The sequence below is a fragment of the Hippocampus bargibanti genome, linkage group LG15, assembly GCF_051943395.1.
Source record: "Hippocampus bargibanti isolate YZ-2025 linkage group LG15, ASM5194339v1, whole genome shotgun sequence".
NCBI lineage: Eukaryota > Metazoa > Chordata > Actinopteri > Syngnathiformes > Syngnathidae > Hippocampus > Hippocampus bargibanti.
The window spans coordinates 5,055,686-5,070,046 of NC_142748.1; the positions used below are offsets into that span (position 1 = coordinate 5,055,686).

At 42.2% G+C, this 14,361-nt stretch overlaps 1 protein-coding gene across 3 annotated transcripts in view; it reads right to left on the minus strand.

Annotated features, from left to right (window-relative positions):
* Positions 1 to 14,361, minus strand: part of fam20cb (FAM20C golgi associated secretory pathway kinase b) — a 79,721-nt gene that overhangs the window by 27,875 nt on the left and 37,485 nt on the right. For 2 of the 3 annotated variants that reach the window (XM_089015855.1, XM_089015856.1), the window contains 4 exons: positions 12,765 to 12,818; positions 11,115 to 11,991; positions 10,331 to 10,506; positions 7,446 to 7,524 (listed from right to left, as the gene is read on the minus strand). In XM_089015855.1, coding sequence (XP_088871981.1) covers positions 7,446 to 7,524; positions 10,331 to 10,506; positions 11,115 to 11,626 — 767 coding nt within the window. In that variant the 5' untranslated portion in view covers positions 11,627 to 11,991; positions 12,765 to 12,818. The remainder of the gene's footprint in view (positions 1 to 7,445; positions 7,525 to 10,330; positions 10,507 to 11,114; positions 11,992 to 12,764; positions 12,819 to 14,361) is intronic. The other variant, XM_089015857.1, reaches the window with a different exon arrangement.

The following is a 14,361-nucleotide window of genomic DNA, read 5'->3' on the forward strand; positions in this document are numbered from 1 at the left end:
ATAATTAAACAGGCAAATAAATAAATAAATAAAAATCAATACATGAATAAACAAGCAAATAAATACATGAATAAAAAAGGGAAATACACAAATATAATACAATAAACAAACAATCAAATAATTAAACAGGGAAATAAATAAATAAATCAACAAGCGACTAACTAAATAAATACATAAATAAGCAAATAAATAAGCACATAAATGAATGAATGAATGAATGAATGAATGAATGAATGAATAGAAGCGTTTCGTGAGACGAAATGTTTCTTATGCGGAACATGTATTTTATGATACCTTTTTAAATTTCTTCATACGCTTCTTCCTTGACAATCGCACCCTGTTTTTGTGAATCTGTTAAATGTGCATTGAGAGTCTCAAGACTCAAAAACGCAATTTTTCCACATCTATGTTACACTTCATGAATTAATGTCGTCTTCCGCCCCCTTGCCTCCAAATGACGAATATCCTGTTTGACATCCGCGCAGTAAACACATTACTCAAACCACTAAAACAACACGCGACTCCGATTCGGCTATCATTTGCTGATTGGATTTGGGAAAGACAAAGAAAAAAAACACCATTTTCAGTCAAGCAACCAGACAGCCTTTGACTGACAGCTCAACCAAAGCCGATAGACAAGCTGACAGACGTGAGAAAAGCCAACTCTTCCCACGTAAGAATTGAGCGTCATGAAGACGACCCCCCGGAGTGAAGAATGACGCTAGTTCAAAAATATACCAAGCTGATTCCTCAAAATAAAAATAGAAGTATACAGTATTTCCTATTTATGGAAGAAGACACCGCAGCAACATTAAAATAAATGAGATTTTTTTTCTATTTTTTTTTTCTCTACTGAATTGAAAACCTAAAAAAAACAACAATACCCACATTTCAAACCCGAAAGCAGTCAAACCCGCTTGTTCCATGCTCAGCTTGGGGAAAGTACAGAGAAAATCAGCATTCACATTCCGGCTTTTTTTTATTTATACCAAGTACTAATCACAGTCCCACGTCAACATTGAACACACGTGAAGTGGCAAAGAAGCCGGTTTCGAGTCATGCCTGCGGGAAACAAACGAGTATTGTTTCGAACAACCCGATAAACGTGTTCCGAAGTTTTTTCCGGGGTCACCGTCAAATCAACCTCCGACTCAGAAGCCGCGTGAAAATTTGCGAGGGGGAAATCTGGCGAAAGCTTTGATATGCAGATGCGACGCTAGCGTTTCATTTCCGGCGGTAGAATTAACGCTGATAACAATTACCTGAAGGGGCCATCGGAGTGATAACATCGTTTTAAGGCATCCCTACTCCTGCTTCGCGGAATTAGTTTTGACTTTGAGCGTAAATACGCAGAGATACGTTACCCGGGCAACTGTTCCGAGTGCAATTTTTCAAGTAGTCCTGTGATTTTGCCCCACATTTGCATTATTATTTCATTCACTGCCAGACGATGTGCAAAAATGTGTCCGCTACAGTGCCAGGGTTTTTGTCATTTTCACTCAAATTGCAGGACCCACAGAATATTCAGTTTAAGGACTACGTCGACATTCAGCATAAGAAACCTTAGATTCTCCTCTTTCATCAGAAAAAAAAACAGTTAATTCCTAAGTTTTATGGGTCTGGAGTTATCTGAGCTTGAAATGGGGGCGGCTGTACAAAACGCAATACAATACATATTGATTTATATAGCGCTTTAACAAGAGCTAAAGCTGTAACAATAATAATAATAATAATAATAATAATAATAATAATAATTTGATTTGCCTTTATTAGTCTTGCAGTGGAGAAATTTACATTAATAATAATAATAATAATAATAATAATAATAATAATAATAATAATAATAATAATAATAATAATAATAATAATAATCCATTTCATTTCCAAGTGCCTTTCAAAACTCTCAAGGTCACTTTAGAGTCACATGATAAAGATTTTCTGTGGTTGAGCAGTGGCAGCCACACGCGCCAGCGTTCACTCAACCCGGAAGTAACTCAAATAGATAGAAAGCTAGCTAATATGTAGCTAATAGCTAACCAGCTAGATAGCGAGCCAGATAGACAGCTAATAGCTAACTGGATAGCTAATATATAGCCAGCTAGACAGATAGCAAATAGATAGCTAGCTTGATGGCAAATAGCTAGCTAGCTGGCTATTTACCAAAGCGCTAACATGGACAAAAGTCAAATTCTGCTCCCTTGTGGAAGTGAAAAAACATTGCCAGAGGTCTGACCAGCGCTTTATCGTCACCCCCCCCCCAAAAAAAAAAAAAAACAAAAAAAAATTAGGGAATGGCAGCAAATTAGTTTTTTTTTTTCTTTTTTAAGCGTCCAGTAAAGTCGTTTATGAAAATCTGACAAACGTCTTTGCAACTTTGAACCCACATAGAAGACAAACATCATTTTTCCGTCCCCCTTAAGAGATCGTAGCGTCACTTCCTGTACACCACGTACGATATTTCTCACCGACAACACATATTTAACACAGACATTTCCTCCAGGCTATTATTTCCGCCTTTGTCAAGACGTTATTGACACAAACCATCCGCCATTATGTCACCTCCCATCACCCCGCAGCGTCAATCAAAAATGACTCACGGTCCTCGATTCAGCACAATTATGGATCGGCCATATCGGGAGATCCAGCCAGCAGGTCTCCTAAGAATCCTCTCATCGATTGGGATGAGACGAAGCGTGCCGGCTGATTGGCAAGCGCTACAATTAAGTGGGCGAGCAGGAAGCAGCGTTAGACCATCATTACATCAATCATCGGGCCGTTCTCCCGCCTTCTCTCTTTCGATCCATCTGCGCTCATCATCTAATGGGGCTTTGTGGGAGCCCACGCTAATTTCAGCGTGAATATTACAATCATCTCTCTCAAAATAACTTGGACACAAAGGCTCCGCGGTGCCAAAAACAGAGGTCGAGAACTACCGAAAAAGGCATTTGAAAATAAAACAAACGAAAAGTTTTAAAGGACAACCGACGTCTCCGGACAAGTTGTGTCCATAATTTGTAAAATGGCTTCAAATGACTTCTACTGAGCGTATTTTACAAAGATTCCACCGCTATATTTTACGCTTTAAGACTCGCGCTGAATATTCCGGAAGTCTTCTTTTCGAGTTGGTGACGAGTCCGTACGTGACGTCACTGAAGGAACGCCCCTGACCGAAAAAAGGACACATTGTAGCAGTCATTCCATCACGTCAATGCATTTTGCTGTACTTGTTTGGTCTGATAACTTCATGTTGCACCAAAAAGAGGCAGAAGAGGGCGACAAAGCTCTGTGTAAGGAATTAATCAGCCTGTGGAAACGGTTGTCCTTTAATGGGAGGCGGTATTCCACTAAAGGTGGCAAATGTTACAGAAAGAAAATGGCTTATATGTTTGGAGAACCACAGCGCAGACACAATGTCATCGGGCGGAGTCCTCGTTGACATCATCAGCCCGTATTCCTCCACCCAAAAACAGAGCGGCTATAATTTGAATCAAAACGTGTTCCTTGATACATACCGAGCAGATAAGTCCTACAACAAACGCACAACATTAACTCATTCACTGCCATTCACTAATTTATTTGGTAATTGAAAATATGACATATAGCGCCATTTCCGGATTTGTTCGGATTAAATTTTTTTATGCTTGGGTGTCGATAAAGCGCTAGCCATGACCTATGGCAATGTTTTTTTTCCCACAAGGGGGCAGCATTTCCCTTTTTGTCCATGTTAGCGCTTTGTTCCAACTTGCGCTGTTGTTAAAGCGTTATATAAATGTATTGCATTGTATTTTGGACATCCGCCCTCATTTCAAGCTCACATAACTCCAGACTCATATAATTTAGGAATTAACATTTTTTTCCTGATGAATCTAAGATTTTTAACGCTGTATAAAATGTTTATATAATCCTAAAACTCAATATTCTGTAGGTCCTAGAATTCAAGTGACAATAACAAAAACCCTGGCACTTGGAATGGACACATTTTGTACACGTCTGGAATTTCTACTCTCTGTACATCTGAGATTTTGCTGTATTTTTGATCCTCTCCCCCTCTTGTTATTTATTTTATTTATTTATTTTGTCAAAGGGAAACTCGGCACGGATGTGGTTCGACGTCCCTAAGGTGTTGCTGTGTTCTGCAAACAAGAATCAACAGATAAAAGCCATGCGTTTGACTCCAGTGCATAATTAAGCAATCAAACAGGACTAAAAACACAGCCAGCCGAAACACACAAACAAACCACTGCAGGGGGAAAAAATGGCTTCCTGCACCTGTTTGACAAATAGTCAAGAGAATACAGCCAGTGTCAATATTCCACCATGACGCCGCTGATCCACTGCTGAAAATGAAACTTGGATCCTCTCCTATTTCATCTAGAACTGCTTCATGTCACAAAGAGGGTACAGCAAGTGCTGAAGAATGAATGACTCTCTGTCTTTGTGTTGTCATATCATTTGTTATTTATTTTTTTTTTGTGGACCTTCAAGATGGCACCGTGAGAGTGGCTGCCTTTCCAGCAGCTCCTGTATTTTGTTTTTCTACTTCTTTCTTTCCTTTCCCTGTCATAACTTTGCTGCTGTGAAATGTAAATTTCTCCTCTGTGAGACGAATAAAGGTACATCCAATCCAATCCAATATACACCTGTGTATATCCTTTATGTGTGTTTTCGAGCCAAAATATTAACTCATTCACTGCCAGACGTGCAAAAATGTGTCCACTCCAGTGCCAGGGTTTTTGTCATTTTGCACTCGAATTCGAGGACCCACAGAATATCGAGTTTTAGGACTACATAGACATTCAACACAGCGTAAGCTTCTTTCATCAGTTAAGAGTTAGTCTGGAGTTATATGAGATTGAAATGAGGGTGGCTGTCCAAAATATAATGCAATACATACATATTGATTCATATAGCGCTTTAACAAGAGCTGAACAAAGCACCAACATGGAAAAAAAAGGAAACACAATGCCAGAGGCCATGGCCAGTGCTTTATCGGCACCCAAGCATGAAAAAACAAAACCCGAACAAATTCGGAAATGGCGATCTATGCCATATTTTCAATCCCTGACTAAATTCGTGAATGGCAGTGAGTGAGTTAAGGATAGAAAAAAAACGAGCGCCAAACAACAACTGGTGAAGGATATTTTTGTTGCGGGCTGTTATCTACAGATACGGATGGTCGGATCAATAGGATCACCCAGACAACAAGTACAGGCCTGTTCCACTTCCTGGCTGACGGGCACGTGTGACGCATCCGTCGTCTCTGCGATACGCCAAATCAAAGTAGACGGCGGCCGAGGAGATGAGGAAGCGTGCGGATGTCATGCATCAGATGGAAATGGCGGGAATGAGTGCGCAAATCTGGAAAAACCTTGATCTCGGGCCAAATGAGTGTGCACGCATGCACGTGCAAACACGTACACGCGCGTCATCATGGGTTGCCCTATTTCATTCAAGTCAAGTGCATATGAGCGGGATTGGCAGTGGGGGCGTGGGGAGAGAACAGCTAACACACACACACACACACACACACACACACACACACACACACACACATCCTACCCCCCCCCCTTCCTTCCTCCTTGCCTCTAGTCTTCTGGATGATCAAAAACCACACAGTTACGACAAGCGCGACTGTGAAGCAACACATTTGTGTCCAAGCCATAACGCCGCATTTTGCCCAATTTGTCATCCAACATTTGCAAGCAACGGGGAAAAAACAGTGTTGTGAGAGTTTGTTTTTTTCATCATAATTCTTTTTTTTAAATCCATGTTGACTTTTTGTAACTCATTCACTGCCATATATGTGCAAAAATATGTCCACACCAGTGCCAGGGTTTTTGTTATTCTCACTTAAATTTCAGGACTCACAGAATACAGTGATACCTCAGTTTACGAACTTAATTGGTTCCCAGAAAGTGAGTGTAAGGTGAAAAGTGTCTCTTCCAAACATTCATTTCCCATAGAAAAGTATTAAAATGAGAATAATCTGTTCCCAGGTCTACCCTTAAAATAAACCATAATAAAGTCTACTCCGAAAAAATAATATAAGCCTTAAAACTCAGTGCGTGCATAGAAACAGTATCGATAACTAATATACCTTATTGTATGTATAATAAATGTGCTATTGTATTGTAATTAAAGAAATAAACTGTACAGTATAAAAAAGTCATTTTATTTACCTTTTTGATAATAATAATAATAATAATAATAATAATAATAACAACAATACATTTCATTTATAAGCGCCTTTCAAAACTCTCAAGGACACTTGATGGTCGTTGACGGACTTCTATATATCTCTAATATTGAGTTTTGGGACTACATCAACATTCAATACAGCGTTAGGAACCTAAGGGTCTCTTCTTTAATTTGCAAAAAAAAGAGTTAAATGCTAAATGATATGGGTCTAGAGTTATATGATCTTGAAATGAGGGCAGCTGTCCAAAATGCAATGTAATAGATACATACAGTATGGGTATATACAGAACTCTCAGTCGTACAGGAGTGGTCCATCGATGAAAAGGTTTTGAAGCCCTATTTCAAATTCTTGGTCATTTTTATTTATTTATTTATTTCAATACGTCAATGCGATTCCAGGCTCGGTGGGCTTGACCCGACCGACTTAGTGTCATATGACCGAAGCAGTAATTACCATCCACTGCAACCTATCAAATGCAGGCTTAACTTTCCGCTGTATGCTGACAAACTGAGGCCAAACATTAGACCGTGTAGGAGGACGCTATTAACGCGCAATTAAATTACAATCGTCATAACAAAAAAGACGGGGTTGACATTTAAATCCATAAATTGAGGAAGGATTAGGAGCAAAGAGTACTTCTCTCGGGGATGCGTTATCTCAAGGCGACGCCGCAGAAAAAAAGCTAATGTGAATTAATCAAACTTTCCACTCTGTCTCACAGCGGGTGGGATGTACTTATCGTAACAAGTTAAGCCAAAAAAAAATGTTCTTTCGTTCTTGATCACTGCTTTATGGGTTCTTTACCTGTCAGCCATTTTCAATAGAAGGAGAAATAAGCCTCAAAAGGCAGAGTGGATCCGCAATTAAAAGGCAAAGCGAGTCACATGTGGTGAAAAAACAGAGAGACTGGTTTGGGAAACCCAAACGATCAATAAAATATGACACCGCAGCACGTACGGTATGAGAGTGACGTTTGAAAGGCTGCAGCTTTCAACTCCGACAGGGCGCTAAGCCAAAAAGTACACTTATTATGTGGCATTAGCGTTAAAAAGCAGCGGTTAAATTGTCCATCACAGGCGAATTGCCAGATCACATTAAGTCATTTCTTTCAGCGGCTTTTTCATTCGCTTTGAGTCAATCCACGGTTCCATACGAACACTTCTAAATCCATCAAATGTATTTTTTGAAGGAGAAGTTGTTCAAAAATAAACAAATAACTAAATAAATCATGAAATAATGATCTTACTTCATAGGCTTGAAGAGAGCTTGTCCATAGTTCTGGAAGGTCATAATGAGCTTGAGTTGAGTGCCTCCAGATTTCATCGCTGTTGAAGTAAAAATAAATTAATTAATTAATATAAATATATATATGAGAGAAACAAATCACATATCATTAAGATGATGATCTGTCTTTAATGAATGCATTCCATCCGCATAAAAACTAAAAATAATCCTATGAGTTGATCATTTTTTACTTGTACAAATCAGGTAAACAAAATGATGACCGACTTAACTATGTTAAGCTCCTTATCATCCCAAACCACCGTTTTGCTGTTTTGTCAAAAGCTTTCCTCATAAAGCTTCAAAAAGTCAACAAAGAACAATTTTTATTGATGTATTTTTTTTGCCCATGGGGTTCTACTGATTTTTGATGAATTAACAAAGCAGAGGCAAAGTCTGTTTTCATCCAAAGTAGCCCCAAAGAAGTCTCATAACAAAATGTCTCATTTCTCAATCGTCAAAAGACCCCGAAAAAGGCTAAAAACTACATACATAATGAACATCCAATGTGTGTGTGTGTGTGTGTGTCTTACCCCCACCCCAACCCCCTTCTGGACTATGATACAGGCCAAGTGACTTTCCCTTCATATAATTTCTCCTCAGCGCTGATCGATTGCAAAACTCGTTTCGGAGGCCTTGGGCCAAGGAACAACCTTCGGAATCAATGATTTCATTTTGTTGTACATATTGAATGGAGAGTGGCGCGCTGGAGTCGTGTTTAGCGACAAAACGTCCCAAATAACCCCCCCCCCACCTCTCTGCCATTGAAATTGTCACAATGTGCTAGGTGGTGGTGGTGGATGCCCAAAATGCAGGCAGCCAGGAGGAGCAGGGTGTATATGACAAATAGTATGAAATACCGTCAGTAGGAACCAAATCTCAAACAACAAAGTCATCAGAACAGAAAGGTCCAAAGTAGCAAACAAAACCATGCTGGGAGTCCTTTTAACTGCCACTGATTAAAATGACCAACACCCGTGCAGCTGGAGACGGGGCCCTACACTGCCACCCGTTGGTCCCAAACTGAAACATGAGAGGAATTATTTAAAATGTCGGTAATCCAGCAGATTGCAAAGGATTTGGTATTTCAGCAAGGGGTGCGCAGCCTTTTTTTTAAATCATAGGCTTGTGATGCAAATGAATTGCAAGTCGCCTCATCACGAAAGTTCAAGCTGATGGCGACACAGTTGATGTGTTTGATTTGTTGGGCCGGTCCAACTTTTGCACCATCCAACGGATTTGCTGCCTTGCCTCGGTTTTTCCACTGATGAAAAAGAAATCAGTTGGTGTCTATTAAATGCTCGCTATCCCTAAAGTTCCGATAATAACACGTTGCCGTTGGCTTGTATTGGTGTTGTGCCCTCAGCCTGTGTCACGGCTCTGTAATTACTGAGTCACCGTGTATTTAGCTGTCTCGAATGCGCCTTCCTTCAATCCACCCAGGCGGGCAGTTAGAAAGGAAAAGGGAGAGGAAATCACGCAACACCCAGTCAGAAATTAGAGCAGAGAGGGAACAAAATATTCCCAAGTCGTCCTTGAATGTTTTGTACTGCTTTGTGCAAAACTCCCAGGTAAGTTCTTGCTTCGTCTTGGCGAAAGGCCACTTTGAGGGAATTGGCAGATTTTGAGTTACTGCAGCATGAGAGACCTGAGGCAAGAAGCACTCCCGGAATTTGGGAACAAGACTGAGCCAAACAGGAAGTCAATCCCTTCTGAATTTTAGAGAAAAAAAAAACACGTGCTCCGTCAGGTGTCTACTTTCATTCACAAACCCTGCGGGCGGCTTAAATCTTCGCGCATCCTTGAATGTGTTCACAACGTCACTGCTTGTGACGGTGAGGACGGCATTTGACTGTCACTTAGACAGCCTCCCATTCCGACAGAGCAGTCAAACTATGCTTTGTTATGTCTGCTATCGGCGTTGTCGCTTTTTCAAGACACAACTAGAACAAAATATTGAAGCACTTGTAGGAAAAGTTCCAGACATTTGATTGTCTTGAACCGTTTCGGGGACAGTGTATAGTGGACATCTTATCACGTTACTAGATTAAGATGACCTTGTTTCAGCAAAGTGGTTATTATTCACGCTATAATCTGCAGCATTCAATGGTCAAACAATCTCCTGGGGACCCTAGTCAAGTCGTCGGCTTCACAGTGCAGAGGTCGTGAGTTCAAGACCCGGTCCGGCCTCCCTGTGTGGAGTATGAATGTTCTCCCCAGGCCTGCGTTGGTTTCCTCCAGGTCCTTCGGTTTCTTCCCACATTCCAAAAACATGCATGGCAGACTGTTTGAAGACTCCAAATTCTCCTTAGGTCAGTGTTTCTTAATCTTGTTGGAGGCACCGCACCCCACCAGTTTCATATGCTCATTCATCAAAGCATTCATTAACTGCAGACTAGACTGAGGGGTGGACCTCTGCGGCCGTGGATCCACTGAACCCCTGAGACTGACTCACCGAACCCCTAGGGTTCGATTGAATCCAGTTTAAGAACCACTATGAGGTGTAGGGGTGAGTGCAGATGGTTGTTTGTCTCTGTGTGCCCTGCGATTGGCTGGTAACCAATTCAGGGTGTCCCCCACCTAGTACTCGAAGACAATTAGAATAGGCTCCAGTACTAGCTGCGACTCTAATGAAGATAAAGCGGTGTAGAAAATGGATGGATGGATGGACAATCTCCTGGAGTTTTAAGTTATGCGGCCCTGCTGTACTTGTCTTTGTCTAATTTGGGGTCTTTTGTGAATGAAATATAACCAAACAAGGAGGCAACAATGGAAATAATGCTAAGTGACAGTCTCATGTCCCTCCCGAATCACCAAACTCCAACTACAGAACAGAACCATGTCACTCACCCACGCTGGTGATCCTCTGGTTGACGAGATCCTTCAGCAATGCGTCGATGACAGGGTTATGTCTGGAGTACAGTTCGTAACGATTAATCCCAATGTGGAAACGCAGCCAGTTGGGATAGGAGTCGGCCGTCAACTCTCCTGTCGGGCTGAACTCTTCAGGATTTCCTTCACCATTCCTGTGTGAGAAGGTTGTCAGCTTTTTTTTTATCTTTGGACAGTTGTGCAGAAGACTGACAAATGAGATTGCTCAATAAGGCATACACTGAGGTACGGTATAGCGACTATATATGTGGAATACATCCATCCGTCCATCCGGCCTATCGAGAGGATAGCGAGATACATCGTAGACTGACGGTCAGCCAGTGACAGGGAACTAAAGACGGGCTGAAATATGTCGATTTTCACCGTTTCAGACTGGAAATTGAACGTTTCCGGGTTTTACTGGCGTCACAGTGGACGCCCCGTCGTCTTGATCGTTAGGTGGTCAAGTGGTAGAAAAACGCACCTCGCCACGGCCTTTCAGGCTTTATCATTTCACAATTCTGATGCACGAGAAGTTTTGTGGATGTACTGTCAGCTGTCACTTACACCGATGGACAATTTGGAACTCGGGTGTCAAACCTAAGGGCCTTGGGCCAGATCAGGGCCATAACATGACTTTTTAATGTCCATGAAAGCAAATACAATTGTGTTGACATGTTATTTCTTACTCAATGGATTTGTTGTTTGAATTTCTGGCTAGAATCTGTTTCAAGATTTTAAAAATAATATTTAGATACTTAACCATTCTTGCTCTGCTGCTTTGGGATCAAACCGGATGTCTGTGTTGACGTTGAACAGCGTATCGTCATCCGTGAGCGTTGGTAAGGATCTTTTATACAACGGGTGCTCATATAAGGCGGCCAGCCTCGAACCCTTGGCCGGCGTGTTCTTGCTGACCGGTGTGTCCTGGATGTACTGCCTCTTCCTGTCCCCGCGTAGGGAGTAGTGCTCTGGCCTTCTGATCCCCTGGGACTTGTCTACAGCGGCGATGGATTTCTCCACGGAACGGGAAGAGACGTTGGAAGTGCTGGGCTCGTTGCTGAAGTCCTGCAGTATGCGCAGCGTGTGCTTGTTGGGCCAGCCTTGCTTGGCCCAGCTGCGGGGTTCCTCGCTAGGCGTGTGCGAGCATGAACAGCCTCCCACGCCTTGCCTCTCCAGCTTGGGCAGCAAGTCTATCATGATGTGCATGGAGCACGCCACCAGGAACACCATCAGGATCAAAAGGCGGAATTTCCGCAGGAGGATCATCTTCATGGTCTCCCTTTTGAGCAGATGTGAGTATTTACTGCAGATGATGAGCACGCATATGCACAGGCTGACTACATCGCTGATGATGTTAATCAGACTGGACGCCAGTCGAATGAAATATACATTAAAGACCAACGACCCATCTTCACTTGCCGTCTTGAGTCGAGGAGTCAGTGTTCAAGCGTTGTGGGTTCAGCATCCGAGTCCTGTTGGTTGTTTTAGGGGGGTTTCTCCCCCCCAGTATACCCCTTGTCCAAAAGATTTGCGCAGAATGTTCAAAGGTTCGTCAGCGAGCATCCAGGTGGACCGGGTCGAGTGGGTTCAGACCAACGGTCGATTTGCGCAAACCACATCGTCGTCACGCGGCTGCTCTGCAAACACACCAGGCCAAAAAAAATAAATATGCTGAACCTAACAGGGGGGGATCTGTTAAACGGGGAGGTCCGGAGACGCGCGTCGGTCCAACATCCGCGCGGAGCACTCAAAACAAACACCCCAGGCTCGTCTCTTCGCTCTCAAGCCTTGTTTTCTTTTTTTTTTTTAAGGCAAAGTCCCCCGCAAGTGGTCGCCGTGCACTTTTCCCCAAGAAGAAATATATATAGATATATATCAGCTATCCATGGGCTAACAATTCTCAATAGAGGCAGCTCTGTCTGGACAGGTAAGAAGACGAAAGAGAGAGGCACCTCCGGGGAGTGCAGCTGGATAAGCAGACAAGGGAGGGGAAAGAATAATCACGCCTCGTCGCAAGTGAGGGTGTTAAATATGATGCTGAAGTCTAGGCAAAAAAAAATCCAGCCTTTCACTCTGCGTCACTGTGCACAGATTGGCTGAACTCGGATGCACTGAGAGAGAGCGAGAGAGAGAGAGTAAGAGAGAGAGAGAGACATAAATGATTCTCTGTGCAATGACCTGCACATCCCTGCCGTGCAAGAAGAGGGCGTCTTTTCACTGGCTAATATTTAGCCTTGCTCATATACAATGCAGCCATATATTTATATATATATACAGTATATATATATATATATTTATATTTTATATGCTCACATAAAATTCATCTGCTGGAATCTCTCTGAAATGCCTCCACGGAGACGACAAGTCAGTCCATCAATGAAACATTAGGCAGTCCTATTAGGGTGCTCACCGGTTAGCGTAGCCGCTCCCAAACGTACTCTGGCGCTTCTCTGTTTCGGTCTGTCTGAAAGATGGAAGACATGTTTTATTATTTTTTGGGGGTATTTATTATTATTATTGGAGCTGATCTCCTTTGCATGCAGCATTACAGTGAAATGCTCCTTCACCGTGTTTGTTTTGAACTCTGGACAAGTCGCCAGACTGTATTCAAAATGCATTCAAAAAGGATCAAATCAATAACGTGTCGTATCAATCAATTGTCTAGTGTTGGGTCATTGTTTGTTTCACCCTGTCAGGTTTGTTTCATCTTGTTTGTTTTCAGTCATGTTTTAGTCCTGGTTTTGTTTGCTACTTTGAACTGTTCTGTTCAAATGACATTTTGTTCCTGATGACTATTTAATACACTTTGTGAAATACACCCTGGTTTTAGCTCCTGCCTGCTTTTTTTTTAGGGTCTACGACCATCATCACCTTGCAAATCATGAAAAAGCCAAGATTCATAAGGGAGGAAATTGGGGATGACTTAAAAGATAAACAGCCATTACAAATGCTAATGAGGCGAAAGGAGATGTTAAATGAAACAAGTGCTTTCATTGGACCGGTTCACTTTGTCATGGTGTTTGGTGTCAAGATGGAGAACAAAGTGTAGCTTGTTGACTTCCCTCACGTCACGACAGCCGCAAAAGCTAGTGGCCGGCCCACTGGCCCGAGGTGAAACGATCCCCCTCGATGAATGCGGATTGAGGTCAGTTAGCCATGGATCGCATCAGTCGATGGGGTCAGTGGTTCTCACAAGGCTATGTGTCGGACGTGATTGCGGTCGAGTCTGGTTTACGCACCGTTTGGACATACGGCTGTGTCGTTAGTACTTTAGGGGGGGAAAAATAGATTAAAATATTACTCAGTCATCTGTCAAATGATATTTGAGGTTTAGATGCGGTAATAGGAGTTAGCAAAAGTGGCTAAGTTAATAATTATCTCTCTGGTACCGGGAAATGTTGCAAACTGGTCAATGAAAGTTCACTTCGGGGCTAGATCGCAATGTTTTTGTTTTTTTCTGTCCATTTTTTTCGTCTTCGTCTTCAGATATCCTTATCACAAAATGTGACATACAGTAACAGAGTGACAAGAGCAAACAACATTGGCTGATATGTGGTGTGACAACAGTATTAAAAGGCAAGCGGGCTTTACACAGACAAGATCAGGAATGGGGTGGAGGGCATCGGAACAGATAGCTGACTGCGGCACAGGCTGTAAATTCACAAGATTTATATCATGTTCCATGGCGGATCCTCGTGAGATAGCGAGGAAAAAAAAAGGGACGACGAGATTCATGCATTTATAGTCACACGGAATTGTTACTGGTGTGTTACTGGAAAGGAAGATGATTCCAGGCAGCATGAAGGTTGTCAGCTTGGCTAGATTAACGTACTGTATTTTCCGGTACCGGAATATAAGGTGCACCATGCAATGAATGGTGTATTTTTAAACCTTTTCCATATATTAGGTGCACCGGAGTAAAAGGCGCACCCTAAATGAATGGTGTGTTTTCAAAACGATTCCATATATAGGGCGCACCGCAGTATAAGGTGCACCCCAATGAATGG